General features: G+C 51.7%; 3 protein-coding genes across 4 annotated transcripts in view; 2 read left to right on the forward strand and 1 right to left on the reverse strand.

Annotated features, from left to right (window-relative positions):
- Positions 1 to 1,608, reverse strand: part of KDM1A (lysine demethylase 1A) — a 66,070-nt gene extending 64,462 nt beyond the window's left edge. For both annotated transcript variants that reach the window (XM_055140309.1, XM_055140307.1), the window contains exon 1: positions 1,113 to 1,608. In XM_055140309.1, coding sequence (XP_054996284.1) covers positions 1,113 to 1,481 — 369 coding nt within the window. In that variant the 5' untranslated portion in view covers positions 1,482 to 1,608. The remainder of the gene's footprint in view (positions 1 to 1,112) is intronic.
- Positions 1,609 to 8,981: 7,373 nt separating this feature from the next.
- On the forward strand, positions 8,982 to 13,040 carry TEX46 (testis expressed 46). Its single transcript, XM_012931585.2, has 3 exons — positions 8,982 to 8,989; positions 9,466 to 9,634; positions 12,849 to 13,040. Exons 1-3 carry the CDS (start codon positions 8,982 to 8,984, stop codon positions 13,038 to 13,040), a joined length of 369 nt encoding a protein of 122 aa, XP_012787039.2.
- Positions 13,041 to 21,135: 8,095 nt separating this feature from the next.
- On the forward strand, positions 21,136 to 27,579 carry LACTBL1 (lactamase beta like 1). Its single transcript, XM_055139872.1, is given in 11 exon segments — positions 21,136 to 21,174; positions 21,893 to 21,929; positions 21,932 to 22,064; positions 22,849 to 22,968; positions 24,866 to 24,972; positions 26,755 to 26,837; positions 26,840 to 26,893; positions 26,895 to 26,951; positions 26,953 to 27,275; positions 27,277 to 27,338; positions 27,341 to 27,579. Coding segments are annotated over 11 exon segments (1,254 nt in total).
- The last annotated feature ends 68 nt before the right edge of the window (positions 27,580 to 27,647 follow it).

Here is a 27,647-nt window from a genome sequence, read left to right on the forward strand (position 1 = left end):
CCGCAGCGACGCGGGCGGGAGCGGGGACCGAGGGGCCCCAGAAGGGTGCGACGGGGGCGGGGAGAGGGTACTGAGGGAGACCTGAGGGGAGCGACGTGGGCGGGAAGCAGCTTTGAGGGGGGCCCCCCCCGGAGGGCGTGAAGCCGGCTGGGGAGAGGGGGCTGAGGGGCTCCGAGGGGCTCGATGCGTGCAGGAACGGGGGCTGAGGGGGCTTAAGGGAGACCTGAGAGGACAGAGGGAGACCTGAGGGAGATCTGAAGGGGTTGAGGGGGATTTAGGGGGGGACTGAGGGAGATCTGGAGGCTGAGAGGGATGGGGGGGGCTGAGGGGGATCTGGGGGGCTGAGGAGGGTCTGGGAGCCTGAGGGGAGCCTGAGGGGAATCTGAGGGGGCGGAGGGGGATCTGAGGGGAATCTGAGGGAGCAGAGGGAGATCTGAGGGGGGTCGGGGGGGCTGGGGGATCGGGGGGGCTGGGAGATTTGAGGGGGCAGAGGGGGATCTGAGGGAGCTGAGGGGGAATCTGAGGGGGCTGAGGGGGATTTGAGGAGGCTGAGGGAGAGCTGAGGGGGATGAGGGGGATCTGAGGGGACTGAGGAGGATCTGAGGGGACTGAGGGGGATCTGGGGGGATGTGAGGGGGCAGAGGGGGATCTGAGGGGGCTGAGGGAGATCTGAGGGGGTCGGGGGGGCTGGGGGATGGGGGGCTGGGAGATTTGAGAGGGCAGAGGGGGATCTGAGGGGGTCGGGGGGCTGGGAGATTTGAGGGGGCAGAGGGGGATCTGAGGGGGCTGAGGGGGATTTGAGGAGGCTGAGGGAGAGCTGAGGGGGATGAGGAGGATGGGATCTGAGGGGGCTGAGGGGGATATGAGGGGGCTGAGGGGGATCTGGGGGGATCTGAGGGGGATTTGAGGAGGCTGAGGGAGAGCCGAGGGGGATGAGGGAGACCTGAGGGGGCCTCATGAGGGGGCGGGCGGGGACAGGGGGGCCCCCCGAGAGTCGCAACCCTGGAGGCAGCGGGGGCCCAGAAGGCCCCGAGGGGCGTGGGCTCCGCGCGGGGGCGCCCGGGAGAAACCGGGCACCTGAATTCGGGGTTTGCGGGGACTCGGGGCCTCACCTTGGCCCGCTTGCGCCGGCTGGTCCGTCGCCCCTCGGGAGTCTCGGCTATTCCCGTTTCCATGGGGGTCGCAGATCCAGGCACCACCGTAGGCCCCGCTTGCGGCCCGGCCGAGCCCGGCTGCTCGGCCAGGCCCCCGGGGGGCGAGGCCCGCGGAGGCTCTTTCTTCCGGGGAGTCCGCTCCCCGGCCGCCCCCGCTCCGGCCTCGGCGGGGCCCGACAGGCCCGAGGGCGGCGCGGCCACCTCCGAGCCGTTCTCCGCGCCTCCCGCAGCCCCGGGCCCGGCCTCCGTCCCGGCCGCCGCTGCCGCCGCCGCCGCCGCCGCCGCTGCTGCCGCCGCCGCCGCCGCCGCTTTCTTCCCAGACAGCATCTCTGGCCGCCTGGCCGCTGACGGCCGCAGGGGCCGCTCGGCCTGTCGGTCCGTGAGTCCGGGGCCGCGGCGCCTCGCTTCTCTTCACACGAGCCTCGCGCAGCCAACTGCCGTCGCGTACGCACGCACTGAGCGCACTCCCGCCGCGTCGGGACAAAAAGGCCCCGAGCTGCCCAGGCCCCGCCCTCCCCGCGGCCATAGAGCTGCGTCCTTGCGGCTAGAGCGGTCCTGGGCACGGCGCTTTCCTAGAGCGTCTCCTTGTACCCTTTCCTTTGGGCTACTGCACCATCACCATCCGGGTCCTGGGCGTCTGTCCCAAACTGCCACTCCGAGTGCCAGCATTTCCCCTGGCCATTGCATGCATGCACTTCATTCATTTGTTTGTTCACTCATTCATTCATGTACTCATTTGTCGATTGAACCAAGAGCTTACTACGGTAGGAGAGTTTAATTATGAAGTTATTGCTTTCAAGGAGTTTAGGAGTTAGTGATGGGGAAAGCCTGAAACAGCATATTGTTTAATTCATAGTTGACCTACTTATTTCGTGGGAAATTTTTATTACACACGCACGCACACCACTACCCCCACGACCCCAAACACATGTATACTTATATTTTTCTATTCTAGGATAATTCTTTGTATCACTGATGCTCATGGTGATGGTTTATTCTTTTATTTCTTTCAGGAATGCCTCACCGAACCAACCAGAGGTTTTATATTCTTTAAGCTTATTTCCACTTAATTACTTGTATACATGATTGTCTTTGAAATATAATTTTTAAATGACTTTATTTACATAAAGGTTGTTTGGTTTTTTTGTTTGTTTTTTGGGTTTTTTTTTGCTTTTTGGGTCACACCCAGCGATGCTCAGAGGTTACTCCTGGCTTTGCACTCGAGAATTGCTCCTGGCAGTGCTTGGGGGACCATATGGGATGCCGGGGATCGAACCCGGGTCGGCCGTGTACAAGGCAACGCCCTACCCGCTGTGCTATCGCTCCAGCCCTATTTACATAAAGTTTAAGAACTAGTAAAATTGTGTAATGTCTAGTGAAAGAATTCTATCTATGGTGACCTGTGATGAGCATGTGGTTATCCATCTCTGATTTTCTCTGATTTTGTATCTTCATTGGTATACATTATTAAAACTATCTTCATTGTGTAAATTATCTTCATTGTATATATTACTCAAAACTCATTGACCTATATGTATTGTATCACTGTATCACCGTATCATTGTCATCCCGTTGTTCATCGATTTACTCGAGCGGATGCCAGTAACATCTCCATTTGTCCCTGTCACGTGCTAGTATAGCCCAATGGTGTATTGGAGGCTCTTTCAGGATCAGGGGAATGAGGACCGTCATTACTGTTTTTGACATATTGAGTGTATGCCACAGGTAACTTGCCAGCCTCTGACATGCGGGCGGGATACTCTCGGTAGCCTGTCAGTCTCTCTGAGAGAGACAGAGGCTTTGGGGGCGGCCTTTAATCGCCTTTACAGGTGTTCCCAGTCTACCGAATGTAAGCTTTAGGTCGACTGGCATGTTGTAATGATCTGCACACTGACAAACATGCACCTACCTGCATCTCTGGACAGCACCTGGGACATCTGCGGCCTCAGGTTGATCTCCTTGAGGTTGATGGAGTGTGCTCAGAGGTTGTTGAGCAGCTGGCAGAGCAGGACCCTATCGAGGAGGGTCTGTGCCAGGTCGAACACCTGCATAGAGTCCCAAGTCACCCGGTGGTTGGCTGACAGCACCCCACAGTGAATGAGCCACTGCACACACGGCCACCACTGCCCTATGTTCGATAGCACTGTGTCTCGGCCCAGCCGGGGCAGGTGGCGACTCTGCGGCCACCACCGCGGTTTCTCCATGCCCTGTCGATGCCATTCTGTCCTAATCTTGCAAAACAGCCAGCGATGTCCATCAGGAATCATGTGTAGAGTTCCAGCAGGGATTACGTGTAGAGTTCCATGACTGGCATGCTGAGCCATGCGTTGTCTAAGGTGAGATGGTGAGCCAGGTTCAGGAGAGCACAAGAGGTTCAGGCGGCATCAGCACCATAGTTTGATTCTTCCTGAGGATATCTCACTAAATATTCCAGATCACAGTACTCAGGCCAGGTTAGTCTTCCTAACCCCACCAGATTCCGAGGAGGATCGTGACCCCTCAAGTTCCGAGGGGGTTATGTCCCCCCAGGTACTGAGGGCAATTGTGGCCCTCAGGTTCCGAGGGAAGTCGTGCTCCCCAGTTTCAGAGGGCAGTAGTGCCCCCCAGGTTCTGAGAGGGGTTGTGTTCCCATGTTCTGAGGGGATTGTGTCCCCCCAGGTTCCGAGGGCAGTTGTGCCCCCCAGGTTTCAAGGGACGTAGTGTCCCCTAGTTTCTGAGGGGAGTTGTGTCACCCAAGTTCTGAGGGGTATCGTGACCCCTCAGGTTCCGAGAGGGTTGTGTCTCCCCAGGTTCCAAGGAGAGTCGTGTCTCCCAGGTTCTGAGGGGAGTCATACCCCCCAAGGTTTTGAGAGGCCTCGTGTTTCCCCATGTTCTGAGGGGGATTGTGTCCCCCAGTTTCGAGAGAGTTGTGTTCCCCTAGGTTCCAAGGGGAGTCATGTCCCCTCCTCCCCCATGTCTGCAGTCAGCCCTCACTCTAGTCACCTCCCAGCCTCTTGAAGGGAAGGGAAGTGGGGGGCTCTACAAGGACCTGTCTGCCCCCTCTTGATCAAGGAGGCGGGACCCAGTCCTGCCTGACCCTGCATCCACCCCCTTCCCAGGCCCAGGCCCCCATTCCCCACCCTCTGCCTGAATCCAGGCCCACCCTGCCTTCTACCTGGCCCGCATCACCCGACCTAGCAGTCAACTTCAGGTGTGATGCTGGGAGCCCAGAGTTTTGTGAGCTGCTGCACAAAGGTCAGTGACTTATTTACCAGCCTGGGAGAAGGCAAAAGGGTCAGGGTATGATCCATTTGTTGCTGTGGACTTAGGGGGGCATCGTCGGGGCCGGGGGAAATCAGTTCAGAGGGCAGTGGGGCCCAAAGCTAGTTTGGGACCTCTAGCCTTGGTGGTCATAGGAGGGACAGGGACCCAGTGAGCAGTGGAGGGACATCAGGGAACAAGAAGCTTCTGGCGGGAAGGTGGCATTCTTCTGGGCTAGCACTTCCAGTTCCCCTGGGAGTCCTGGGAAGGGTCCTTAGGCTACTGCAGGACCAGCCTACACTGTTCTAGGACAACCTGGCCAGGAGATTAGGTCATAGCCCACACGACTGCACTTCCCCCTCTGACTCAAACCCACATTTACTGCTTTGAAATGGTATTTAAATTCTTTATTTCCTGGTGCTTTTTGCTACTGAGTAGAAATACAGTTGTTTTCTTGGTGGGAAGAAGCTGCAGTTTTTTATTGTCATTAGCAGGAGAGGAGAGGGTGCACTGGTGCAGCTGTCTGTGTGTGACTGTATCCAGCAACTGTGCCGAATACACACCTGAATTCTAGGAGTTTTTCCGCAGATTTCTGGAGACTTTGAACAACCGTGTTATCTGCAAATAGGGGCAGTTTTTTATTTCTAATATGAATGCCCTTGACTTTTTTTTGAGGTGGGGGCTGCCAAGTGGTGCTCAAGAGTTCCGGGGACTGTAGGATAACATTGGTTTGTCCTTTCTCCCTTGCCACAAGGAGCTTAGGTTTATCAGGTTACACCCATCACAGTGCTCCTGAGTCACTCCCATTCCTCTGTGTTTATCTGTAAATTTTTCTCTGTGTTGTCCTCCCCAACCAGTTAATCACTTTTTCCCCCTAATCAGATTGTTAACTTGTAAAGTCAGATCCTCCTAAGGACACTGCACTTGTATTGTAAGTTAAATATTGCTTTTCCCCATCCTTTGCACAGTTTACTTTAAAGCAATGTTCTTTTTGTATGGACACAGGAAGACAGTTAATATTATGCTTTTGTAATTTAGGAGTTAATTTAATATGAATAATATTCACTCCCGGACATCTGCTTTCTTGACGTAAGCCTCAGTTGCCCTTAGTTCCTAGCACCCCAAAATCAGGGTCCCAATGAGGGACTGAATGGACCCAGGGCAAGCTGTAAGCTACCTGGCATCAAATGGGCCAGGCCAAGTGCCATAATACTTAACTATAAGTTAAGAGCATGGTCATGGACAAACTCTGTCATGACCCAAAAGAGGTATATGTGTTGTATAGATATATCAATTGTATATCAACTGTACTTCAAAAAAGTATTTTGGGGGGGCTGGAGTGATACCACAGTGGGCAGGGTGTTTGCCTTGCATGCGGCAGACCCGGGTTCGATTCCCAGCATCCCATATGGTCCCCTGGGCACCACCAAGGGTAATTCCTGAGTGCAGAGCCAGGAGTGACCTCTGTACATCTTCGGGTGTGACCCAAAAAGCAAAAAAAAAAGTTTTGTTTGGTTGTTTGATTAGTTTTGGGGCCACACCTGATTGTGCAAAGGGACTCTCCCTTGTACTGTGCTCAGGAATCACTCCTGGAAGGGATCAGGGGATGTGTTGGGTATCATATCTCAGGCCAGCTGTATGGAAGGCAAGCCCTTACCCACTGCACTATCTCTCCAGCTCCCAAATTTAATTTTTCCATTGAAGCAAAAACAATTAAATCCAAGAAAACAAAGTGAAGTCAAAGCAATAGAATAGCAGGTAGGGAGGACATTTACTCTGAAAGTGTGATCATAGTACCGCATATGGTTCAACTTTGGTCTACATTGTTTTAACACAAGCAATAAATTTTTTTTTGCATTTTTTTTCAATTTTTTATTAGTGAATCACCATGAGATAAAGTTACAGAATTTCAAACTTTCATGCTTGCATTTCAGTCACACAATGATCAAGTACCCATCACTCCACCAGTGCCCATTTTCCACCACCAATGGTCCTGGAATCCCTCCAACCACCCCCACCCCGGCCCCTTCTCCCCATCCCGCCTCTGTAGAAGGGCAGTCCCTTTTATTCTATCTCTCCTTTCAGGTGTTGTGGTTTGCTATAGAGGTATTAAGTAGGCATCATGTTCTGTCTATAGTCTATTTTCAGTCTGTATCTCCCATCCCTAGCGGGCCCACCTAGCACCCTTTGCTTAGTGGTCCCTTGTCTATCTGAGCTGATTTTTCCCCCAGCATGTGAGGCCAGCTTCCAAGCTGTGGAGTAATCCTCCTGGTACTTGTCTCTACTATAATTGGGTGTTAGTCTCCCATTCTGTTACTTTATATTCCACAAATGAGTGCAATTTTTCTATGTCTGTCCCTCTCTTTCTGACTCATTTCACTTAACATGATACTTTCCATGTTGACCCACCTATAAGCAGATTTCATGACTTCATCTCTCCTAACAGCTGCATAGTATTCCATTGTGTAGATGTACCAGGGTTTCTTTAACCAGTCATCTGTTCTCGGGCACTCGGGTATTTTCCAGATTCTGGATATTGTAAACAGTGCTGCTATGAACATATAGGTTCAGATGTTACTTTTACTATACTTTTATGCATCTCCGAGATATATTCCCAGACGTGGTATTGGTGGGTCAAATGAGAGCTCAATTTCTAATTTTTTTAAATTATTAGTAAATCACCATGAGGTACAGTTACAAACTTATGAACTTTCATGTTTGCATTTCAGTCACACAGTGATCGTTTACATCCCTCCACCAGTGCCCATTCTCCTCCACCAATGTTCCCAGTATCCCTCCCACCACCCCCACCCCAACCCCCATTACCCCACCCTGCTTCTGTGGCAGGGCATCCTCTTTTGTTCTCTCTCCTGTTGGATGTTGTAGTTTGCAATAGAGGTATTGAGTAGCCATCATGTAAGCAATGAATGATTTTAACCAATATGATAAAATTATATTGAGAGATGATAGATGAAATAGGATGCTTGGGAAATGAGAGACACTTATAGAAAGTGGTATCCAGTGGGGTAGGTTCTCCACGGGGGCTAAATCTTCATCTTCTATTCTAAAATGTAATGTATAATGTCAAAATTGAGACAATGGCAGTATGAACAAATTAAGATATATTAAGAAAGAACGTCTAAAAGGGTGATGATTACCTATCTGAGTCTTATAACTTGAGGGTAGGAAGAATGGGACAGAGATGGAATTATTTCCTTTAATCCATAAGGCTCTGTAACTCATTCACACATTTAATATTTGCATAAAAACTTAAAATTTATCTTTGGACCAACTAATCCCACCTTCAGGAATATATTCTAGGGAACTGTTTACATATTCATACTTGGATGCTGCTTCTCTCGAGTTATATGTACTATGTTTCATCACATGGTGCTCATACCTTAATTTTTCCTTCTAAAATTCATTTTATAATGTTTCACTGCATAAATGCTTCATGTCATAAATTTTTATGTCCCTTTACTTAAAAGGTAAAGGGACAGAAACTAAAAGGTAAAAGATTCTATCTCTCTGGCCCACTCAGCAAGGGCCAGAGAGATAGAACAGGGGATAAGGCTCATGCCTCTGTTCTACCCTGCTTCAATCCCTGGAACAACATGATCCCCAAGCATCAAGTGCTACCCAAACACTGGAGGCCCCAAAACACTCAGGCTATGGCCCTGAAGACCCCACCCCTATCCATGAATTGTCGGGGTATCAAATTATTTTTATATTGAGTGGTTGATGAGCAATGATCAATTGATGCCTGCAGGATATATTAAGTGCCTGTCCCTAGAAATGTTATATGGTGGATAATTATGAGCTGGGACTTATACCACAAGAAGCAGTCATTAAGAACTTTGTAAAGGGATTTTCCTCCAACCCATCTACCAGCCTCAGCCCCCAATAAGGATGGAGATTTTGAATGCACTGGATGGACCTGAAGATGATGCGCTATGACAGACAGCACAAACAAATCTTGTACGAACGGTGCTGAGGATAGCATGCTAGATAAGTCAAGAATGGCAGCACAGAATTGTTGGCACAGAAGATTAAATTTTCTAAGTCTATATATACCTAACAACACTAGAGTAAATGTTACTCTAAAGCAAATTACAATAAAACACTGGAGTTTCAGTGTAATATTTGCACTGTAATACATCAATCACAATGTGTTAGCCCCCTTTTTTTTACCAGAAAATGTTTGCTACACTGCCAATTTGGCCTATTCCTTTTTATCATGTATTCATAAGGAGCCAGAGCCATAATACAGCATTTGGTCTATTACTTTTTATCATGTATTCATAAGGAGCCAGAGCCATAATACAGCAGGTAAGACACTTGCTTTATATGCAGCTGACAAAGTTTTGATCCCTGGCACATTATAGGGTTCCCCAGGCACTGGAAGTAGAAAATGTGCACTGGTGAAGGGATGGGTGTTTGATCATTGTATGACCTAGACTTAAACCTGAAAACTTTGTCACTGTTCTCATGATGATTCAATAAAGAAAAAATAAAAATTAAAAACAAAACAAGAACTCTTTTGAAGAAGTCAAAATCTGACTTTACCTCAATGGGGCTGTAACCAACATGAAAAGGTAAGTTAACCAAAGTTACCGTACCTAAAGCAGCAGGTGACTGATAGTTGAGCAAGTTAGACCACATTGAACTGTGGCTCTGAATTTACAGGAATATTTTCTCTTGGATCCAGATTCTGAATCTTCTTGCATTTTCCTTCACTCTGGGGGCCATGGATTTACATAGCTGATCCTTTCACTACCATTGGTATTGCTGGATAAAATGAGATAGCTGAGGTCTACCTCACTGGTGGCTGTTATGAGGACATCAGGAGATGACACTTGCAGATTGCCTGTCAACCTGGCTGCTAGACTAACAGAGTTTCCTGTTATTGTTATGCGGCAGCTGGGGGAGGGAGCCAGGCTATGACGCCATAGACTGGACAACCTTGACTCCTATCATGGAAGGAAACTATCCCAGACAAGGACCAAGGCAGGACCTTGGGGCCTTTGTGCCTTTAAACCACAATGCTGGGGGAGCTAGTGTCTCTCTTTAGATATCTCCATGAAATACTTGCTTCCTCAGGTTCCATCGGTGCATTGATGGCTTGGCTGGTCAGCTATAAGCCAACCTTGTTTGGGTTTCTATTCCTTCTGCTGTTGCTTAGCAACTGGCTGGTCAAGTATGAACTCAAGCCTCCCCCCCCAGAGCCAGAGCCAGAGCAGGTGAGGAGCAAGAGGTGCCTTTGGATGATGGGGGGGTTCCAAATGGATTGGGACGTGGACAGACAAGAAAGGTGTGTAGATGGTGGAGTAAGACTGAGGAACTCGGATTCAGGTCAAAGTCCCTGCTCTGTTTTCTTTCCTTCTGTTGATAAGAGGGCTAAGCTCTTCCCCCACAATTTTGCAGTCCAGGATTCAGTTGTCTTGGCTGTAAAATAGGTCCCTTACCCCTGAATCTACTACCCATTGTGTTTGATGTCAATGTGCTTTAGCAATAGTAAAACCTTTGACTTTAAGATAAAAAAAAAACCCTAAACGGATAGATTAAAAATGTAGCAAGAGGGGCTGGATCGATAGCACAGCAGGTAGGGCGTTTGCCTTGCACGCTGCTGACCCAGATTCGATTCCCAGCATCCCATACGGTCCCTTGAGCACGGCCAGGAGTGATTCCTGAGTGCATGAACCAGGAGAAACCCCCATGCATCGCTGGGTGTGACCCAAAAAGAAAAAAAAAAGACATGGCAAGAAATACAGTTCTAAAGTAGAATAATGAACACAACAGATGTGTACATAGATCATGAAATGTTTTATACAAATGTTTTTTGCATTGTTTAAGGGTCACACCCAGTGATGTTGAGGGATCACTCCTGGCAGCACTCGGGAATATATGGGGTGACAGGGATTTCACCTGGATTGGTGGTGTGCAAGACAAACTCCTTATCTGCGGTACTCTGTCCTCTACAACTTTTTTATTAATACTACTCATACAATACAATCTATGGTCTTGGGGCCGGAGCGATAGCACAGCGGGTAGGGCATTTGCCTTGCACGCGGCCGAGCCGGGTTCGATCCCTGGCATCCCATATGGTCCCCCAAGCACTGCCAGGAGCAATTCCTGAGTGCAAAGCCAGGAGTAACCCCTGAGCATCGCTGAATGTGACCCAAAAAGCAAAAAAAAAAAAACAAAAACAAACAAAAAAAACACTATGGTCTTGTTTGCGAATCATATGTTAGTAAAGAATTTTTTCACAGAGGCAGGATTCTTAATTTTAACACAATTGTGAGAAGAGGCTCAAGGAGGTAGGGATATCCACATATCCTTTGTGATATTTTCTTAAGTTGGTGTGGGAAATCGGGTATTTGTTGTAATATTGTTCACTCAACATAGTTTCAAAATGCGGGGATCTGCTCATTTGTAGATTTTCTAGTAAACAAAGGACAGAAACTTACTCTGAATAAATAGTATACAGTACTGGATCTTTTTTAAATTTGGGGACTAGAAAGATAATGCAATGGATAAGTCACTTGTTTTGCACATGGCCAAACCAATTTTGATCCCTGGTACTGCATATGGTCACTGACCCCCTTACAGGAGTGATCTCTGAATGGAGAGCCAGGAGTAAACCCTAAAATAGCTGGTTGTGCCCCCCAAAGCAAAAAAATGTGTATGGCGGGGCAGAGAAATATTACAAAGGGAAGGGCACTTACCTTGCATTTGGCCAACTCAGGTTCTATTCCCAGCATTGAATATATTCCTCCGTCCCCACAGTGAGGTATCCCTGAGCACAGAGCCCAGAATAAGCACTGAGCATAGCCAGATATGTCCCAGCATACCCTTGCCCATCTTGGGGTGGTGTTGGGCAGATCAGTTAAATTTGTGAAAATTGTTAATTCTCGCCATGAGGACATTAAATCCTTGCCCGACAGTTTACTAAGCTGTTGTTGCTAGTTGAGCCTTCTGTGTTAATGTTCTTGTTATTTGAGCTTAGTTGGCTTCTATGCTATTTTCCCATCTAATTGTTCTTCCACTGGGATGTCAGTATTGTAGAGCTTGGAGGTATCGAGCAGCCACAAATGTGGCCACACACACTAGAATCTCTAGGATATTTCACTGGAGAGTGCACGTACGTGGCAGCGTTGTAGGATGTGGATGTGACTGCTGGGGCTTCTGGAAGTATGGGAGTATGGGGGAGTGGGGATGCTGCCCATCTTTACTCCAAAAAGACCCCAGAAATTTTAGCCTGAAGACCGATGTACCTAAAATTGTCAGCAATTTGGCATCTCTGCAGAGCTCAGTCATGAGCTGGTGGAGTTGGGACGTTGGCATGGTGGCAGCCATGGGGTGTGAGTGCAGCTGCCGGGGTTTCAGTAGGGTGGGGACTCGGCCTGCTCCTCTCTCCAAGTTTTCAACCAGGAAATGAGTGTATCCATGAATTTTTGTGGCTAGTTGATCTCTACTGTGGCTCCAAATTGTTAAATGGCTTTAACAAGAAGAGAAAATCCTGTTATTAAGTGGTAAGAGGAAGGTGGGAATGATCGAGAGAAGAGCATGATGCTATAGCCAATGAGATTTGGCACTTGGAGATTTTCTGAGTGCTGGTAAGACTCTCAGAAGAGGCACACGGCAAAGCACAGGCTCTGTAGACAGAGCAAGTTAGGCCAGTCAAGATCAGTGTGGATCAGTGTAGATAAGTGTGCTGTGTCATTACTGTGTTATTATGCTAAGCTAAAGGCAACAGGGAGCAGAGGGTGCTGGGACTCTGGGGCCTTTCCCTGCAGGCTGAGTGAGACTTTATCATGAGATATGGTAGAGATATCCTTGTCAGTTGGGAGGATCCATGAATATGACATTTAAAAATTTTTTTGGGGGGGGCTGGAGTGATAGCACAGCGGGTAGGGCATTTGCCTTGCACGTGGCTGACCCAGGTTCAAATCCCAGCATCCCATATGGTCCCCTGAGCACTGCCAGGGATGATTCCTGAGTGCATGAGCCAGGAGTGACCCCTGTGCATTGCTAGGTGTGACCCAAAAAGAAAAAAAAATTTTTGTTTCTATTGAATTACAATGAGATAGAGCATTACAAAACTGTTCATGATGGGGTTTCAGTCATACTATGTACCATCACCCATCCCTCTACCAATGTATATTTCCTACCACCAATGTCTCCAGTTTCCCTCCTGCCATTCCTAAACAACCGCGTCCCCCCCACCCCACCTACCTCTATGGCAGGCACTTTTCTTCTTTCTCTCTTGGAGATGATATTTATACACAGTTGGTCTGAGAAGGGGTCCTCAAGGCTAATCAGCTTTGCTTCTTCACATGTTGGTGTGGAGTTTAGAAAGAAGAGGAGAAAGAAAAGCCACCTGAAGAAAAACCCCCAGCCATGCCTATCAAAGAGGTTGAGAGACTGCATGCCTGCTTCGCCCTCCAGGACAAGATCCTTGAACGGCTTCTGTTCAGTGAAATGAAGCTGAAGGTCTTAGAAAACCAGATGTTCATAGTATGGAACAGAATGAACCATTGTAAGAAGCCGAACCGACGCCGGACTCTCTCCCGGGGGAAGCTGCGGCCGAAGAGGCGCGAGTCCGTTTTCTCTACCTTCTCTGACTATACTTCCATTTCCCCCTAAGAAACTCTGAGAGTCTGGAATGTGCCAGCCTCTTCTGATGTTACCTTGACTCAGTAAAACCCCATCGAAAAAAGATTGAGTTTTCTTAGTGAATCACACCTGAGAGAAGGACTGAGGGCTAAAAAGTCGCCACTGGAAAGGAGGCCTGTATGACCCAGGTCGCAGCACCTGGTGACATAGCCTGACAGGGTTCTAGAAGGCAGCTACTCCTCTCCTTCAGCTGGACACTCTGACTGCAGTCCATGCTCTGTCCCTGTTCACCCTGACTCTGACAGTGGCCTCCCCAGCACCATCCCAGCAACCCCCCACCCCCCCACCAGGTCTCTCACAGGAAGGTTCAGCCCTGCCAAGCAAGTCCCTGGTCAGAATCTGGTCGCTGGACTCACACCCACATTCCTGATAGTGGTCCTCTGTGATTGACCCCTTCCACATGCTTTATACTCCTAGGCATGAGTCATTAGTGTGCATATTACCTTTGCCATGTTTGCAGTAGCCTGGAACCAACCCAATGTTTCACTCTATCCTTTACCTTAAGTTCTTAAGTTGATACACACACACACACACACACACACACACACACACACACACACATATATATGTATATATTGCTTTTATTGCTTTTTGGGTCACACCTGGCAATGCACAGGGGTTACTCTGGCTCATGCACTCAGGAATTACTCCTGGTAGTGCTCAGGGGACTATATGGGATGCTGGGAATCGAACCTAGGTTGGTCACGTGCAAGGCAAATGCCTTACCCACTGTGCTATCGCTCCAGCCCCGATAATGTTTTTCTTAAATATATGTATTTGTTGAGGAAAATCACTATCATCCCGTTGCTCATCGATTTGTTCGAGCAGGCACCAGTAACGTCTCTCATTGAGAGACTTATTGTTACTGCTTTTGGCATATCCAATACGCACGGGTAGCTTGCCAGGCTCTGCCGTGCGGACTTTGTACTCTCAGTAGCTTGCCAGGCTCTCCGAGAGGGACGGAGGAATCAAACACGGGGTGGCCAAGTGAAAGGTGAAAGCCCAACCACTGTGCTATCGCTCCAGCCTGTTGAGGAAAATAAATGATAAAAATAAACAACCTTGAAGGGAGTTTCATTGGCCTGAAGTAGAATATCACTATCAAAATAAACCAAATGAAAACCAAGCAATGTTACTAAGTTCCAACCAGAGCTTGGATGCTCACTGACAGATCAGAGCCTGTCAATCTGGCATTTAAAAAGGGAGATTGGGGGGGGGGCTGGAGTGATAGCACAGCGGGTAGGGCATTTGCCTTGCACGTGGCTGACCCGGGTTCGATTCCCAGCATCCCATATGGTCCCCTGAGCACTGCCAGGAGTAATTCCTGAGTGCATGAGCCAGGAGTAACCCCTGTGCATCTCCAGGTGTGACCCAAAAAGAAAAATAAATAAAATAAAATAAAATAAAAAGGGAGATTGGGAGCCATGGAGAAGTTGTGGTTCTTTGGAAGGTGGGGGAGGGAGGTCAGGGAGCAAGACTTGCATACACCCAACATGGGTTCCATTTAGCCACCACGTGGTTCCCTGAGTGTTGCCTGATTCAGTCTTTGTTGTTATTGTTGTTTGTGGTTGATTTTTTTTTCTTTTTTGGGTCATGACCTGCAATGCTCAGGAGTTACTCCTGGCTCTGCACTCAGGAAATTACTACTGATGGTGCTTGGGGGATCATATGGGATGCTGAGGAATGAACCAGGGTCTGCCGCATGCAAGGCAAATGCCCTCCAGCCCCCTAATTTGGTCTTGAAGGAGACTGAGCATTGCCAACGTGGCCAGGGGAAAGCCACCAGTATGGATATCTGAGCAGAAATTCAGGCCCTTGCACTGAACCACTGTTTGATTGGCCAAAAATGGCTGTAGGGTCCCCAGGCCTACCTGCTGAGCACTGCTTGGGAGCATCCCCTCCAAAAAAGGGAGATTATGAGTGTGAAAGTTTGAGAGAGCATCAAGAGAATTTTCTCTCCTCTCTAGAGGGAGCTTGGAGGGAGCCATTGCTCCCTGTAGCTTTGGGTCACACCTAGCGATGCTCAGGGATTCCTCCTGGCTCTGCACTCAGGGATCACCCCTGGCGGTGCTCGGGGGACCATATGGGATGCTGGGGATTGAACCCGAGTTGGCCATGTGCAAGGCAAACACCTTATCTGCTGTGCTGTCGCTCCACCCCCCAGTCTCACATCTAATCAGACAAGGGTGCCTGGCAACCCCCATGGGCATCTCCCTCTTTGCTTTCCCTTTCCTCTGGCATTTGTGCCCCTTCTACCTTACAATGCTTCGCCCCTTCCCAAGCTACCTCTCCACAGTGCTTTTCTCCATGTCGACCCAATAAAGCACGTTCCCTAGGACCTTCCCAGCATTTCCCCCTTCCCATCCCCTTGCTGCTGCTGCTGCTGCAATATCTGGGTGTCACACACGCCACACACGTGGTGACTGTGCACTTGTTTGTGGTTCTTGCTGGGGTCGCACACTTGGGCTAGTTCATGGGTGGGTGCACTGTGGCGGCAGCAGTCTCGACAACAGTGCCAGAAGTCAGGGACACCTGCTGGCCATCTCACCCTGAGCCACATCCTAGTAGCCCCCACACCCTGCATGTCCCCCTGCATTTTTTCTGTAATAATTCTCTGGTGGAGTCTGGAATCCCGGAGCAGTGGCCTGGACACTACGTGCTGCTTCCTTCCTGCCTCCTTCCTCCCAGCTAGGTGATAAGTTCTGAGGGTAAACACTTCCCCTTGTGCCTCTGTATATGCCCTCACAGCCCTTTACAACGGCTTCATTGCCCGAATCCCTCCTCCTCCTCCTCCTCCTCCTCCTCCTCCTCCTCCTCCTCCTCCTCCTCCTCCTCTTCCTCCTCCTCTTCTTCTTCTCTGACTGCGCACTCTGCTGCAACTGCTGGCTTTGATTCCCAACTCAAGTGACAGCCAGCGGGGCCATCTGGGACGCCTCTCAAGCTGGTTATTCAGTTTCCTTATGGAACGTGAAGGGGAGCTTGGCTGCTCTCATCAGTCACTGTGAGAATTTCGTGAGCCGCAGCGCCCCCAGGTCCTTGTATGAGTGGCTCCCCTGAGGAGAACTCCTCTGCCCCGCCACTGACAACCACCTCTCCCTGTGTGAGGCTCTTTCTACCTACACCCCATCCTGCTCCACTCCCCACCCCTTGCCCTTGCCCGATTTCCCCTCAGGTGGGGTCGCTGTCAAACCTGCACTGCCTCTTATCAGCTTCTTGGGTCTGGTGGCCCCAGCTGGATTTGGCCAGTGGGGAAAGAGACCAAGCGACGGAGGAGGTGGAGGCTGTGTTCCTCCACCCCCCCACCCCCACTCCACAGCCACCGCCCCATGGCATTTCCTTGACAGGTTTTGAGGTGGCTGGGTCCCCCATAGAGGGGCGGACCTTCTTGCTGGGTGACTCTGGCCTGTGACTGTCTCCTTTCCGGTTCCCTTTGAGTTCAGGGGTGGGTATATGGCCCCCCCAGATACCAGCTCAGGCTACAGTGCTGCCCTTGGCTTCCCTAGAACCTGCCCACACCTTTACAAAGGGCACTTTAACACAGTCACAGACTGTTGCCAAGGGCCTTTCGGTATGGCCAGGCCACGGGAGTCATCCAGAGCTGGGCCATTAGGAGACTAGCACATGGTAAGCCTTGCTATGGAAAGAGAGACAGCAACTTGGCCAGCAGCTTGGCTCCAGGTGACATCTAAAGACCTTCCCGCACGAAGGCACTGCGTTGGGAGAGTGAGCCTCTGGGATGAGGAAGCTGATCGAGTCCTGTGGCCATACATCCTCCCAGACGCCTTAGATCTCCAGGGACCTACCACACCGGTAAATCTCCTGGAGATTTACCCAAAAGATCCTTTGCGCGTGCCGTGTGTGGCTCGTGGTGGTTATGCCTGGCACAATGACCCGTGGATCTGATTGGTTTGCCCTTGGTAAGTTGTTAACAATGGGTTTGGCATGCTCTGCTCACGGTTAGGCTTCGCTCCCCCAAGCAGATAAACCCAGACTCTCCAGGCTTAAGTGAGCACCTTTATGTGCTCACAGTCCTGACAGAGACGCTCCTGCTGTGATGTTATCCAGTGCTGGAACTCTAAGCTGCCACCTCAGCCTGGGGCTTAGCCAACAGGGACTCTGTTTGTCCTGCTTTGCACAGGGGTGTGTGGGTGGGAAGAGGGAAGGGGAAAGTTTTGACCACAGCAGGCAGTGTTTGGAGGCAACTCCTGGCTCTGTGCCACTTCCAGCAGTACTTGGGGGGGGGGGGCTGTGTGGTGCCGGGGATGGAATTGGGGTCAGCTGCTTGCAAGGCAAAGCGCCTTCACTCCCGTACTCCCTCCCCTGCTTCTTTAAACCAGCCACCTGCAGGCTTCAGGGACACTTGCCTCCTGTGGCCCTCAGCTAAGCCTACGGAGGCACAGCAGAAGCAAGCCTGGGGCCAGGTCCACTTCCTCCCTGGCCTCTTTCCTCTGACTTGGTGAGACAGTTCAGGCCTCTGTGATGGGCTGTGGCCTCCCTCCACCTACAGTGTCTCCTAGCATTGCCAACCTCCAGGGCAAGTCCCATGACGAGTCCAGTTGATTTCTCGCCCTGCCAGGCAGGCTTAGGTGTGAAAAGCCCCTAGATCAAGGGATGAACCTCAGGAAAAAAATATGGATTGTATTGGAAGACCCTGAGGTGGGTGAGGGTGTTTCACTCTAGATTTCCAGTGGTGAAATAGCAGGTGGGATCCACTCCCCAAAGCAGAAATGATTCCATGGGGTCTCCAACTCCTGGGGACCCCAGATGCTCTCAGCACTATGAGTAGTTCCCCTGGTGACTGAGCTTCTGAGAACAGTTCTTCCTTCCTTCCTTCCTTCCTTCCTTCCTTCCTTCCTTCCTTCCTTCCTTCCTTCCTTCCTTCCTTCCTTCCTTCCTTCCTCCTTCCTTCCTTCCTTCCTTCCTTCCTTCCTTCCTTCCTTCCTTCCTCCCTCCCTCCCTCCCTCCTTCCTTCCTTCCTTCCTTCCTTCCTTCCTTCCTTTCTTCCTTCCTTCCTTCCATTCTCTCTCTCTTCCTTTCTTCCTTCCTTTCTTTCTTTCTTTCTCTCTCCCCCTTCCTTCCTTTCTTCCTTTCTCTCTCTCTCTTTCTTTCTTTCTTTCTTTCTTTCTTTCTTTCTTTCTTTCTTTCTTTCTTTCTTTCTTTCTTTCTTTCTTTCTTTCTTTCTTTCTTTCTCTCTCTCCCCCTTCCTTCCTTCCTTTCTTCCTTTCTTCCTTTCTCTCTCTTTCTCTCTCTTTCTTTCTTTCTTTCTTTCTTTCTTTCTTTCTTTCTTTCTTTCTTTCTTTCTTTCTTTCTTTCTTTCTTTCTTTCTTTCTTTTCTGTTACATCTGGTGGTGCTCAGAGCTTATTCCTTGCTCTGTGCTCAGGGATCACTCCTGGTGGGACTCCGGGGACCATATGAGATGACAGGTATCAAATGTGGATTGATCTTGTGCAAGGCATGTGCCTTGCCTCTTGTACTATTGCTCTGGCCCCCATGAGACCAGTTTTCTTCACTTGTAAGATGGACTCACCCTTGTCTGTATATAGAGTATTCGGGCTGGGATAGCAGGTAAGGCGCTCGCCTTGCATGCAGTCAATCCAGGTTCTATCCATAGCACTGCACATGGACTCCGAATACCAGCCAGAGCCAGATGTGGCCCACACTCCCACACCCAAAAGTAGAGTATTGAGGGGCCACAGAGATGTGATTCAAAAGACTGAGCACGTGCTTTGTCTGCAGGAGGCCCAGGTCCTATGCCTCTGAGCACCGCCAGGAGTGACCCCTGAACACTGAGCAAGAAACAGCCCCTGAGCACTGCCAGATGTAGACGCATCCCCTCCGCCCCCTTAACAAAGAGTGGAGTAAACACTCCAATTCAAAGATCGACTGGGTGGGGTATACACTGTACGGAAAAGGATTTGATTTTTCCAAATAACTGGGTGGTCAGAGAAGGATATTCCAGTGAGGGACTAATATGATCTCTCCTCTATGAAAAGGAGAAGTCCCGCTCTCGCAGGGGCTGCAGTGGGAATTATCTCAGCTGTAGGTGAAAAGCCCTTGGACAAATGCCTGGAGGAAGACAAGCACTTAAACGATCCTTCAGCTGGGAGGTGCAGCCCTGGCCAGAATTTTTACACCTGAGCGTCTACTGCCACTGTGTGGCCACATTGCAGTATGACATGCTGTGATTCAGGTCTATTGATGAAGGGGCGGGGCTGGACTGAGGGAAGGAGGGAGAGCAACATGGGGTGCCTGGGGGCTCTGTGGGGATAATGGGGTGGACGCTGGTGCAGTCCGTGGGTGATGCATGCTTAGCATCACCGTCACCCAGGAACTTGTTGGAAATTCAGATTCTCAGGTGCTACACTGGCTCAGAGCCCGCGGTGTGATTGGCATATATGGGGCATGAGCGGGCCTCCAGGGGCTGGGCCCTAGTCTCGACCTCAGACACGTGGCAGAGTCACTGACACAGCTCCAGCACTGTCCAGGCTGCACCCTGGGCGGCTGGGGGTGGGGTGGGGCGATTCTAGACGCCAAAGATTTTAGCAAGATCCCCAGGATGAATATTCAGATTTCAGAATGAGAACCAGCTGCCAGCGATTCCCAAACCTTTCCTAATATATTTGCAGCCAGAGCCAGCACCAGGCAGGCAAATAAAATCAACGGATAATGACTTCGTGGGGGGGAGAAGGGAGATTGTTTTTGAAGCCCCACCTGGCCATGTTTGGTGGCGGCGACTCCTGGCTTAGTGCTCAGGGGTCACTCGGTAGTACTCTAGGGACCCTAAGGTGCTGGGGGTGGAACCCAGGCCTCCCGCATGCAAAGCCCATTGAGCACTGCCTCTGGCCTGGATAGTGAACTCTTGAACATCTCCTGGGGAGCTGGGGCCTGCCCCAGAGGCTGGTTAGAACTCGTGGCCTGAAAGCCAAGTCCTGGCAAGAAGCTGCCTGGCTGGGGCCCCTCAGGTCCTGGTGGGCTGCTTTACTCGCTCATTGATTCCTCACACTCACAAGGGGTCATTGCCCCGTTTTATAGAGGAGGAAGCAAACACGATATGACTTACCCAAGGCTACCCAGGGAGTGATGGAGCTGAGAGTCGAACTGAATTCTCTGAGCATTTGACATGGGCCTAAGAGACAGTGCGGGGTGGGGCTGGAGCAATAGCACAGCGGGTAGGGCATTTGCCTTGCACATGGCTGACCTGGGTTGATTCCCAGCATCCCATATGGTCCCTTGAGCACCACCAGGGGTAATTCCTGAGTGCAGAGCCAGGAGTAACCCCTGTGCATCGCTGGGTGTGACCCAAAAAGAGCAAAAAAAAAAAAAAAGAGATAGTGCAGGGGTTAAGCAGCACTACACATGTTCTCCTGAGCACGCCAGGAGTGACCCCTGAGCAGAGAGGCAGGAGTAAGCCCTGAGCACTGTTGGGTGTAGCCCTTAAACTAAAAACAACCCGCCCCCCCCAAAAAAAAAAACAACAAACCTAGGCACACTCCTACAGCCCAGAGCCTCTCCCAGGCCACTGAAGCCTAGTATGGAGGTGGGGAGGGATTAGGAGTTGGGGTCAACTCCAGAGGGAGCTGCAGGGAGGGCGGAGAGCTCCTTTCCCCAGCCTGGAGCTGCTTGGGTCATGTGATGCGACAGATGCGCTCAGGAATTCTGGGGAACTAATCTGCACTCAGGGGATTAGTGCTGGGGGAATTAGGCTCCACATCTGCCAGCTTGGGGGAACCTGAGCCCAGGACGCAGGCCTTCATGGCACTGAAGCCACGGTGGCGCCTCAGCAGCCCTATCCTTTCTGAACCTTCCAGAAGCCAGTGAGTGGGGAGCTAAAGACCAGGGAGAGGGGCTGGAGGTAGTTCTCCCAGATGAGGGGACTCCAGGGCTACAATCAGGACAAACTCACCCCCGGGGGTTCCCTGAGCCCCCTTCCCTGTGACTTGTGGGCAGCTTCAGCGGGGAGGGCTACTTGCCCCTCTACGGCCCTCACAGTGCTTCTCTGTCCTCCCCACTCTCTCTCTTTGTGTCACCCTCTGCCTCGATTTCCCCCTCACAGAGTCTGGCAGGATGGAGCTGAGTCTTCAGGTTGCTGGATGCTACCGCCAGGTGAGGAGTGCCCCCCCAGGTGGGGCAGGCTTCCTACTGGGCTAAGTCTTGCCACCCCCCCTTCAGCACAGCACCCACAGCTCTGGAGCAGGCACGAAGACCAGGGTGTACATTTGTACATGTTTCACACATTTGTACATGTGCGGAGGCCGTGTGCTTGTGTGTGCCTGCATGCACGTGCATGCACACAGCCTTGTGCATGTGTGTGTGTGTTTTGTGTGTGAAAGCCTTTTCCCTCTGTCATTCCCACCCAGGTTTGGAGAGACTCGCAATGAAGGTCGTTCCCATTAAGCAGACAAGGAAATGAAGACTCTGGAGATATTTTTGTTTTGGGGCCACATCTGAGGTGCTCAAGGCTTACTCCTGGCTCTGTGTGCAGGGATCACTCCTGGCAGAGCTCAGGGGACCATATGGGATACTGGGGATCAAACCTGGGTGAACCGTGTGAAGACAAATGCCCTACCCACTGTACTATCGCTCCGGCCCCTAAAATAAAACCCTTTAAAGAAGCCCTATGTAGAACACGTTTAGGGAGCAACTCTAAACTGCCTGGGAGGTGTCCCACCCCGTAGGCATGGTTCTGAGGACCAGAGCTCTGGAGGCCCAGCAAGTGGAGGAGAAAACAGGGTGACAGGTGGGGCACCTTCTATGAGCACAGGGGCTCATATGAGCACTGTGTGCCCTCACTGTGGTCACCCGCAGGCTCACGTGCCCTCAGGTGGGCAGGAGGCTGCGCCAGGCGCCATCTGCCCCAGGCTTGCCATGTTTGTGGCTGTCATCCACAATGACACCATGCTCTGGACAGGGGACTTTGGGAGGAAGAATGCCTCAGACCCTGTTTCTGGACCCGCTGACGAGCAAACCAAGTACGGGCAGACAGGTGACCTCAAGTGGCCCAGGGCCTTTATCAAGTCCTGACAGTTCTAGAGATGAGGCACAGAGAGGACCAGGGAGGGCCCAGCATCCAACATCACTCTTCAGGGTCACAGGTCGGGAAGGGAGCTCTTCCGGGCTAGTCTTAGCTCCGAAGCTGCGAAGCCAGAAAGAGTCCCCATTCCCCCACTCCCATGGGCCACGGAGGAGCCGCCCCTGCAGGCCCCTGACTCCTGGCAGCAGGTGGGAGCATCCTGGGACACTTGGGGGCAGACTCAGTCTCTCCGCCGGGTGCTGCCTGCCGGCTCCTTGAAGCTCACAAAGCCAAGCGCCCTGCAGTGCCCACATTAGCGGGAGGGCTGTGGCGCCCCTTTACACCACAGGGGCTGAGCGCCAGGCGCGGCTGTGTTCCTGACTCTGCCTCCCCAGCACCTGCGACAGAGAGTATGAGGCCAGGTGCTCTTCCTGCCTAGCCCGCTCCAGCCTCTCCCCACCACTGCAGGAGTGCTCGGCTCCCTCCAACACTGCGAGGAGTGCTCAGCTATTGAGGGTCAGTGGGGGTGGGGGGAGCCCAGCCCAGCAGTGTTCCATGCTTGGGGAAGGGTCTGGCATGGGAGGGAGTTGGAAAGGGTCTACCTAGCCCAATCTCAGGGACTCTGGCATATTCTCCGGGGGAAGCAGGGGCTCTCCGAGGCCACCAGGAAGTTGGAGGCTGGGCACTGGGGTGAAGGTAAGTGGGGGGTTAACAGTCTGCCTTCCATACCCGTGTGTTCCTCCCCCCCCACTGTGCACGCTCTCCAGCCTCTTCCATGTGTTCGTGTTGTACCGCCTGGGTGAGAAGGGCCTTGTCGTCTCTCTAGATGACCCCTTGGAGTGGTATGCGGGTGCCTTCACTATTGACAACCCTCTGGGCCTGGCCTCAGCCCCTCAGGCCCTGGGCCCATTTCCTGTCACCGTGCTGAGGATGACCAGCCAGCGTTTGAGTGATTCCAGCCAACAGCCAACGTGCAGGTCTCGGTAGCTGGTCTGTCACTTTCTGTTAGGCTTTTGGCACTCCCCCTAGCCACCCTGTTGGGTGCTGGGCAGAAAGATCTGCCAGGAAGAGCAGAGCCAGGAAGTCTGGGTATTTAATCCAGATCAGCTGGCAGGTCAAACCCCAGGTGACAGGTCAAGATCTTATTAGGTGGAGAAGTAAACACTTTAGTATTGGGGGACAAATCTCCAATGAGCACCTAAATTTCCCTTAGTATGTAAAGGCAGCCTTTAAGTTAATGTGAAGACCAACAACCCAAGAGGAATTTGGGGAAATGACAGGAACAGAATAAGCATCTCACAGAGAAGGAAAGGCAAATGGCTTTTTAGAATATTAAAAAAAATATTGGGCCGGGGGATGGCTCAAAGGTGCTGGGCTGTCAGATGTGTGTTCACAAAAGAAGAGTGCAGGGGCCTGTGGGGCTCTATCTCTCCCGCCACCTGCGTTTGGTAGTCTCACGCCGCTTCTCCCACCCCAGGGAGGCTGATGGAGATGGGCAGGTGAAGGAAGGAACGAGAGCCAGGTTGGTCGGTATCAATTGCAGTTTGTTCCAATCTCCATTCCCGTTCTGCTTCTCTCTCTCTCTCTCACTTCTGTGTGTTCTCCCTACTTCTGTCTCTTCCCCCTACTTCTGTGTCTTCCCCATTCTTCTCTCATGTGTCTCCTTCTCTGTCTCTTCTGTCTTCTTCCTCTGTCTCCTGTCAGTGCCCCTGTCTTCTCCTTCAGTCTCAGTCTATATAGCAAATTACATAGGGCAGTAACACAAAGGTGGGTTGAACATTAACAAATCAACAAAGAAGGGTAAGACCATTTCTCGAGGAGATTAACAAAATCTCACTAAGGGGATTACTAGGAGATGCACTCAAGGGTGGGATCCAAACAAGGGTGTGTCACTTTCTCCTTTCCTCAGCTAGTAATCCACTTACATAGTTGTAGTAAATCTACTTCTAATATTCCTGGCAATGTCATTCTGTATGAGCACAGTAAGAGATAAAAGTTTGGTTCTTCCTGAGGACATCTCACTACATTCCAGACCACAGTCCTCAGGCCAGGTTAATCTTCCTAACCCCAGCAGAGTCCTAGTCTCGTTGTTACCTTTGGATCATGACAGCATTGTCCATGATCATGCCCTCAATTTATAGTTGAGTATTGTGGTGCCTTGGCCTGGCCCATTTAGATGCCAGGGTAGCTCACAGCTTGCCCTGGTTCCATTCTGTCCCTCGTTGGGACCCTGCTTTTGGGGTGCTAGGAACTAAGGGCAACTGAGTTGAGAAAGCAGATGCCCAGGAGTAAATATTATTGGAGTCAATCAACTCCCAAGTTACAAGAGCATAATATTAACTGTCTCCCTGTGTCCATACAGAAAGGACATTGCTTTAAGGTAAACTATGCAAAAGACACTAACTCACAATACAAGTTCAGAGTCCTTAGAAGGATCTGATTTTACAAGATAACAAAATCTGATTAGGGAAAAGGTGATTAACTGGTTGGGAAGGAGGGTGCAGAGAAGAGTTTACAGATAAACAAAGGAATGGGAGTGTCTCCAGAGCACTTAAACCTAAACTCCTTGTGGCAAGGGAGGAGGGACAAACCAATGTTATCCTACAGTCAGACTCAGGCCCTCTGCAGGCAATGCTGCATCCCAGGTCTCTGCACCACCTCCTCGGCCCCACCACTGCCACTGTTGATCTCTCAGTTCATGGGAGGTTTGTGGGGGTCAACCCAGGATGCCCCACGAGGCTGTTGCTGAATGGCCCAGCTGGTCTGACCACTGCTTCTCCCCAGGACCCCCCAGAAGGCTGCACTCTGCCTCATGCTGTAGAAGGGCAGCTCTTAGGCAGCCCTGAGCCTGCTCTAGGGCGACGCACTGGTGACAGATTCAGGCACCAAGTGAGGAGTGTGCCCTGATGTGTACCCTGCACCCCATCTGAGGAATGTAAGTCCTGGGAGAGAGTTTGTACCAGCCCAGAGAGAGACCACGGGGCTCACCGAATAAAATCCCCATTCCAAAGCTGAGAAGACTAAGGTCCAGAGAGAGGGCCAGCTCAGCCAGGGCAGTGGGGAGCTGGGCCAGATCTACTTCTCATGTTCTTTTTATTTTTATTTTTGGAGGGTGGTGGTGGTCACAGCCAGTGGTGCTCGGAGCTTACTTCTGGCTCTGTGCTCAGATATCACCTCTGGTGGGGCTTGGGGGACCAATGTGGTGTTGGGAACTGAACCCAAGTCTGCCAGGTGCAAGGCAAGCGTCCTACCTGCTGCAGCCTCGAGCCTCAAGTTTTCTCCATTCAACAACTCATTATTGATTGAGCCCTGCCTGCGTGGCTGGGAGGCGCTGACCTGAGATAGTGCAGCAGACCAAGTCAGCCAGGGCCTCCTCACGGAGCTTGGGCTTTTGTGAGTGAACAGAGCAGCGAGAACAATATGGATGCTGCCAAGCGCCATGATAGAGATGCAGGGGAAGCTGATGAGGAGATGGATAGCGTCACTGAATAGAGCAGCCTTCTCTGGGGGCAGGGGGGCTTCAGGGCTGGAGGGAGGTCCCTGGCACTGCCCAATCTCAGAGGTCCTCTCTAGGCCTATTGACTCTGGGCAGGCCGCCCTTCCAAATTTGTCTTCTGCTGCATCTCAGGGTCAAGAGGACCCAGATGCTTGGGCCGATGACCTCCTGCCAGCTATTGCTCGAGTCTTCCATGGACTTGCTGTGCCACCTTGGGGGAGGCTCTTTGTCTCTCTGAACCTCAATAGAGTCCAATAGAACGTGAATTCTCACACATCCACATGCTTACCCTGCAGTTCGATTTTTTATATATATGCGGGGGGGGGGGGCTATTTCCAGTGCAGTACCGGAAGGATCATGTGGTGCCAGGAATTGGACCAGGAGTTCTGCATGTGCTCTAGCCCTCTAAGACATCTCCCCCGCCTAACCATTGGGAGAACCCAGGTCTCCCAAATGCATACATACCTGGCTTGTGGCTTCTGAAGCTGCACTTCTCTCTCTCTCTCTCTCTCTCTCTCTCTCTCTCTCTCTCTTTTGCTTTTTGGGTCACACCTGGTGATGCACAGGGGTCACTCCTGGCTCTGCACTCAGGAACCACCCCTGGCACTGCTCAGGGGACCATATGGGATACTGGGAATCGAACCAGGGTCGGCCGTGTGCAAGGCAAATGCCCTACCTGCTATGCTATCACTCCAGCCCCTGCACTGCTCTCGTTAAGAAAAGAGCCCACTTGTTGATTGCTGGTCTTCTTCCATGGCAAGGAAGAAGGGGGTGATGAAATTTTGCTTCCTATTAGTTATCCTGGACCTCAATGATGTTTATCACTTGCCCCCTATCCACAGGAACATCGAATACTCTAATTTCTCATTTGATTAAGTAGAACAGACTAACAGACAAATGATCAGTAAAATCTGCTCTACTCAGGGGCAGTGCCAAGGATCCCCCTTACCTGCTGTGTGACACAAGGCAATTCTCTGCCCCTCTCTGGGTAATCCTCTTTCTGGGCAGCTGTAGCTGATGGTCATCTAAACATCAGCTGGGTCTGGCCATCTAAGGGGGAGTGAGTCAATTGCTTCTCAGCCCTACTCAGTCTGATGGTGGCCTCTGGCACAGACGGAGCGGGTGGAACTGTGTTTACTCAAGGCCACCTCCCAGTTGCCACCTCTCCCCATCCAGGGCCATTACAGCACGCTGGTCTTCTCATTCCTGGCCCACGTCCTGGCCCACACCGTGCAGCGGGATTACCTGGGCTGGGTCTCCGAGAGAACATGCGGGAGTCACTGGTGATGGCCCACACGGGCTTCCACCTCACTCCCTTGGCGTGTGCGTGCTCGGCCCGCTGGTTTCTATGGCAGTGGAAAGCCGGCGCCGCTCTGAGGACCCGGGTTGGTACCGCCTGTCGGGCCAGATGTGCTCCACCCTCGCCCATCTGGCCAAGCTGGCCATGGAGCTCCTGCGCAGCAGGCCCAGAAGGCTCCTGCAGCCCGAGGCGGCCCAAACGCTGATGACGGGGCGCTGGACAGCGTGCAGGACCTTCTCCCTGGTGCCGGCGCTGCACCTGGGCCTCTTGTTGCTCCTGGATGGGCAGAGGCCAGCGGGAGCGACCTGGAGGGCGCGCTGACTATGACGTGCCCCGTCGGCCTTGGAGTGGGCCCTGCGGGAGGCGAAGAGCAGCCCTTCTTCTCCCGCCTCTGCACCTTCTCCAATCAGACGAAGGGCGCGCGGGGCCGGCGGGCGAGCTGCGGCAGCACCAGCTGGGGCCCGGGTGGGCGCGCTGGTGCCCGCCGCCTTCCGCATCTTGGCGCTGCGCCACCTGCGCTGCCGCATCTTCCATCCAGTTGCACGTGGCCCGCGTGTTCCCGGGCGCGCCCTGCCGCTTCCTCGGGACGCGGCACGGGCAGCTGGTCAACGGGACGCTGGACTAGACCTGGAGCTACTTCCTCGTCCTAGTCCTAGTCCTCGTCCTCCCCTTTACCCGGAGTCTGGGATTGGGAGGAGGTGAGGCTGCAGGAATCCCACGTGTGGGACGGTGGTGCTATCCGGAATAGATTCTGGACTCTACCGCCCTTT

The sequence above is a fragment of the Sorex araneus genome, chromosome 5, assembly GCF_027595985.1.
Source record: "Sorex araneus isolate mSorAra2 chromosome 5, mSorAra2.pri, whole genome shotgun sequence".
NCBI lineage: Eukaryota > Metazoa > Chordata > Mammalia > Eulipotyphla > Soricidae > Sorex > Sorex araneus.

What these genes read in the sequence shown, in the direction of transcription:
- TEX46 (XM_012931585.2), top strand. An exon ending in CAGAGCCAGAGCCAGAGCAG is followed by an intron (nt 9,635 to 12,848) that starts GTGAGGAGCAAG and finishes CTCCAGGACAAG; the next exon opens with ATCCTTGAACGGCTTCTGTT.